Source organism: Mercurialis annua, linkage group LG5 (genome assembly GCF_937616625.2).
Source record: "Mercurialis annua linkage group LG5, ddMerAnnu1.2, whole genome shotgun sequence".
NCBI lineage: Eukaryota > Viridiplantae > Streptophyta > Magnoliopsida > Malpighiales > Euphorbiaceae > Mercurialis > Mercurialis annua.
The window spans coordinates 47950424-47955705 of NC_065574.1; the positions used below are offsets into that span (position 1 = coordinate 47950424).

At 48.6% G+C, this 5282-nt stretch overlaps 1 protein-coding gene across 1 annotated transcript; it reads left to right on the forward strand.

Moving 5' to 3' along the window:
- The first annotated feature begins 2197 nt into the window (after positions 1 to 2197).
- LOC126681976 (uncharacterized) lies at positions 2198 to 4867 on the forward strand. The gene is made up of 2 exons (XM_050377531.1): positions 2198 to 2381; positions 2517 to 4867. The coding sequence occupies exons 1-2, from the start codon at positions 2198 to 2200 to the stop codon at positions 4865 to 4867; spliced, it is 2535 nt and encodes an 844-aa protein (XP_050233488.1).
- Positions 4868 to 5282: the final 415 nt, after the last annotated feature.

The window sequence follows — 5282 nt, forward strand, 5'->3', positions numbered from 1 at the left end:
GCCAAAGCCGAGAGTAGAGACCGATGGTTCAAAGTGGCGAGGAGAAAAAGGACGACCTCAGCAACAGAAGAGGAAGCGATACAGTTCGCCCACTGCAGATATGACTTGTCCCTCATGCAGTACGTGTTTTAAGGTCAAGGGAGGCGAGAACACGAGGAAGCATCCCAAGACCTTTAAACCGAAATCGCCCACAGAGCAGTGGTAGAGGCATGAGCCACAGCGGAGGCCTACCACTAACGTATTCAAGAGGATATTTCGGCCAACGGAGGAGACCCCTCGTATGACAAAAACCCAGAAGAGGCGAATGCAAAGGCTGCGACAAGAGTCGCGGGCGAATCACGGGGCAGAAGCGGCTCCCAGAGAGCAGCACGGAAATAGGCCAATAGCCGAGAGACTGGGGGCAAGGAATCAGGCCGATACGAATACCAAATCACCTAATAGGCGAAATGCCAAGGTAAGGAAGGTATGGATGCCGAAGGGCGAGAAACAAGTGGTCGATGTGTCCGTCACGGCAGTAGCTCACGAGGATGACGAAGATTCCAGCGGCCGATCGTCCTACAAGGACGTACTCGTATCGCACCAGGGTGGCCAGCTTAAAGCAAGATTGCCCAAAGACCGCGAGGTCGTCGTCTCGCAAAAGAAGGGAGTGTTGAAAGCTTGGGTCCCGGTGGTGAGGGACGAATACAGAGTAAAAGTGGTCACGCTCCCCTACTCATACAGAAGTAAACCGGGGCAGAAGGCGACGTTGGAAGGCGATGTAATTGTGCCAGAAGGAGATAGCGCCGACAGTACCGCGGTAGTATCTCTTAGCAAACCTCCAACAAGGATGACTAGGCACATTCGACCACTGTACATCAAGGCCGATTTGAACGGGGTATCGATTAACAGGGTCCTCATCGATAACGGGGCTGGCGTCAACATACTACCGGCGAAAATGCTCAAAAAACTGGGCATAACGCGGGATCAGCTTGACCCGACCGATGTTTACATGACTGACTTCGCAGGGGGCGAAACGCCGGCCGAGGGGTACATCACCCTCAGAATTAAGGTAGGGCGAGTGGAAACCGAAGAAGGGTTTTTTGTGGTCAATGCCCGGAGCAACTACAACATCTTACTCGGACGAGATTGGATACACTCCAACATGTGTATACCATCAACCATGTATCAAATGCTCTTCATATGGCGAGATGACGGCAAGGCCGAAGTTGTGCAGGGTGACCCCAATCCCTTCGGCGCAGACCATTCAAGCACGTTTATACGATGAAGAGGTGCGCAACATACAATCCCTTAGTTCGAAAGGAGAGACGAGCGTCCCTCGCTTGCTTGTTAATTCGGATCGGCCGGTATCAGTGACCCTAGGGGGCAAAGGCCGATCCACCATCCTCAAAAATTTTCAATGATAGTGCGACATAAAGAATTGAGGGAGAAGATTAGGTAGTTAGCCTCGCTGTATGAAATTGCATCGGCCGAATGCATCTACGAAGATCAAGATCAAGACCCAACATGATTGCTGCAAGTTGGAGATATACGATTAGCAACCGGGAAGTTGGAAGATGATCCCGCCCAAGTACAAGACGACCTCTTCGAGGTGAATCTGGGGACAGATGATTCGCCGAAGCCGATATATATAAACGCAGGACTGGACAAGGGATTCAGAGAACAACTGGTCGCTCTGCTCATGGAGTTCCGCGACTGTTTTGCCTGGTCGTATGATGAAATGCCGGGCCTTGACCCTGATATCGCCGAGCATAAGCTTCCATTGAAAAGTGGGTTTCGGCCATTTCGGCAACCTCCCCGGCGAATGTCAAGGGAAGTAGATACTCTCATCCAGGATGAAATTAAGCGGCTGGAAGATGCCAAATTTATTCGGGAAGCCCAGTACACCGAATGGCTCTCCAACATCGTACCGGTGATGAAGAAAAACGGAAAGCTCAGAGTATGTGTAGATTTTCGGAACCTCAACCTGGCCACACCCAAGGACGAATATCCTATGCCGGTAGCCGACATGTTAATAGACAGGGCAGCAGGACACACGATACTCAGTTTCCTCGACGCACACTCTGGGTATAATCAGGTTCCAATCAGCAAAGAGGACATCTCCAAAACAGCCTTTCGATGCCCAGGGCCGATCGGAGCGTACGAATGGGTCGTAATGCCTTTCGGCTTAAAAAACGCGGGGGCAACATATTAGAGGGCGATGAACAAGATGTTTAGAGGCCTCGACTGTCTTGAAGTTTACATTGACGACGTCGTGATCAAATCAAATACCAGTGAAATCCATTTGGTCGACCTTCGGAAAGGTTTTGAACGAATCCGATGTAATGGGTTGAAGATGAACCCTCTGAAATGCGCGTTCGGTGTTTCGGCTGGAAACTTCTTGGGTTTCTTGGTTCACCAGCGGGGAGTAGAGATAGATAAGAACAAAGCCAAGGCGATCATTAATGCCGAACCACCAAAAACCAAGAAGCAGCTCCAAAGGCTCATCGGTCAAATTAATTTCCTTAGGCGATTCATAGCGAACACAGCAGGCCGACTTCGCAGCTGGAGTGTTTTGCTACGAGGAAAAGAGACCGATGAGTGGATATGGACGGCCGAGCAACAGAGGGTGTTTGATAATCTAAAGGGTTACTTGGCGAGACCTCCGGTTATGACCCCCCCAAAGCCGAACAAACCATTATTGTTGTATCTATCGGCTGCACACGAATCCCTAGGTTGTATGCTCGCCCAAGAGGACGATGGGGTCGAAAGGGCAGTCTACTATTTAAGCCGAGGACTGACGGACACAGAAATTCGCTATACCGACATAGAAAAAATGTGTCTATGCCTATACTTCACGTGCTACAAGCTGCGATACTACATGTTGCCAGTCGTAGTGTACGTGTTATCCCAGACCGACATCATTAAGTATATTTTATCAAAACCATACTTAAGGAATCGGATTGGAAAATGGGCGGTTGCGATGTCCGAATTCACATTAGTGTACGTTCCCCAAAGAGCAGTGAAAGGACAAGTGTTGGCAGATTTCTTGGCCGACCACCCTGGAGTTACCCTCAGGGAAGAAACGGTCACGTTTTGCGACATCGCCATATGGGAGATGTGGTTCGACGGGTCCAGGACAAGCCAGGGGGCAGGCGCCGGAGTTCACATCATCACACCCTTGGGGGCATCCTACCGGTTGTCATTCAGACTCCGGTTCGAATGCACTAACAATCAAGCAGAATATGAGGCCCTGATATTCGGTTTCGAGATTTTAGCCGAGCTGGGAGCAAAGGCGATCAGCGTCAAAGGGGATTCTTTACTAGTCATCAAGCAAGTGACAGGAGAATTCAAATACGAGTCCGAGCTATTGGTGAGATATTGCAACAAGGCGAAACACTTGATCGAAGGCTTTCAGGATACGAGGATAGAATACACAGAGAGGGCTGATAACAGCGTTGCAAACGACCTAGCTCAGCACGGTAGTGGTTACAAGGTAAACCACCGGTTCGACACTATAGAGAGGGAAACGCCGAATCTCCATACCGGGGGCATCACGATCGATGAAAGACAATTCTCGGTTTACCAGCTGGACGTCACCCAAGATTGGAGGGTCGAGCTCCTGAAATGGTTTGAAAAGCCAGATCTCGCGGATAGGAGGTTGAGAACGTTGGCCCTGAATTACGTTGTGTTAGCCGGCGAACTATATAAGAAGGGCTTTGAAGGGCTACTCTTCAGGTGCATCGGTCCAAAAGAAGCTATGCTTGCAATGGCCGAGGTACACGAAGGAATAGCAGGCGCTCACCAGGCGGGTCCCAGAATGAGGTGGTTGATCCACAAATACGGTTTTTACTGGCCGAAAATGGAACAGGACTGCATAAGATATGCCAAAGGTTGTGAAGCCTGTCAAAAATTCGGCCCGATACAACACGTCCCGGCCGAAGACCTGCATTCCATTATAAAGCCGTGGCCATTCAGAGGATGGGCAGTCGACCTAATAGGGAAAATATACCCTGGCTCGTCAGACGGTCATGCTTTTGTGATTATCGCCACTTGCTATTTTACCAAATGGGTCGAAGCTAAACCTTTGAAGTCGCCGACACAGGAAGCGGTGATCAAGTTCTTCAAAGAATACATCGTCCACCGACACGGGTTGCCCGAGTCTATAACCACAGATCAAGGGACGATGTTCACAGGAGGCGACATAAGTTGGTGGGCCTCCCAAATGAAGATAAAAATGTTACATTCAACACCGTACTACGCCCAAGCCAACGGACAAGCCGAAGCCACAAACAAAGCTATCAAGCTCATAGTCCAAAAAATGATTGAAGAAAACCCAAGACAATGGCATATGTTTCTATCAGAAGCCGTTTGGGCGAATAGAACCAGTCAGAAGTCGGCTACTGGGACTTCACCTTTCAGACTGGTATATGGCTATGATGCGATGTTGCCAATGGAGCTGACTGTCACGTCTACTCGTCGTAGATACCAGAGTGAATTGTCCAAAGACGATTACTTTGACAAGATGGTGATAGATTCTCTCAACCTTGACGAAGAACGTTTGACGGCGTTAGATCACCTAGAAGCCCAGAAAAGAAGGGTCGAGAGAGCTTACAACAAACGGGTAAAACGAAAAATATTTACGGTGGGCGACATAGTATGGAAAGTAGTCTTGCCTATCGGCCATAAAGATACTCGGCTTGGCAAATGGAGCCCGAACTGGGAAGGCCTCTTTATTGTGGTCAACAAGTTAACAGGTGGTGCTTACTTGTTGGCGAACATTGATGGGGAAGAACACGACAGGGCAATCAACGGTCAGTTCCTAAAAAAATACGTCCCTAGTTGTTGGGAAGGCGTAGACCGTCGGTTATTTGGAGCCAACGAGGAATAGCTTTTGTTTTTCGCTATGAACTTTCGCCGAGCATCCTGGAATGTTAGAGTTCATGAAGTGCTCGGCGACATTATGTAAACACCGATCGATTTGGTAGTACCATTTTCGTTTCGGCGGTTCACGTTAGTTGAGTTTTTTCAACGGGTCCTCCGTTTTTCTCAACATTTTATAATTATTATGTATCGGACCAATTACGGACCGATAATATGAAAATAATCAGATATTAAAGTAATGCAAGTTGTGAATAATGGTGAAATTTCCGGCTCTCTGGCCGAATAAACATTGAAATTAACAAAAATCAGACAAGATACGGCCCCCTGGCCGATCAAAGGGTGCCAAAATTCGGAGCTATTACAAACACAAAGTGACTAAATTGTTCTGGACTTACAAAAACTAGGGAAAAAAGGTTCTGGAC

Coding starts and splice junctions, on each gene's coding strand:
- LOC126681976 (XM_050377531.1), top strand. CDS start 2,198: ATGAACAAGATGTTTAGAGGCCTCGACTGTCTTGAAGTTTACATTGAC. Junction 2,382..2,516: donor TTCGGCTGGAAACTTCTTGG/GTTTCTTGGTTC, acceptor GGCGATTCATAG/CGAACACAGCAGGCCGACTT.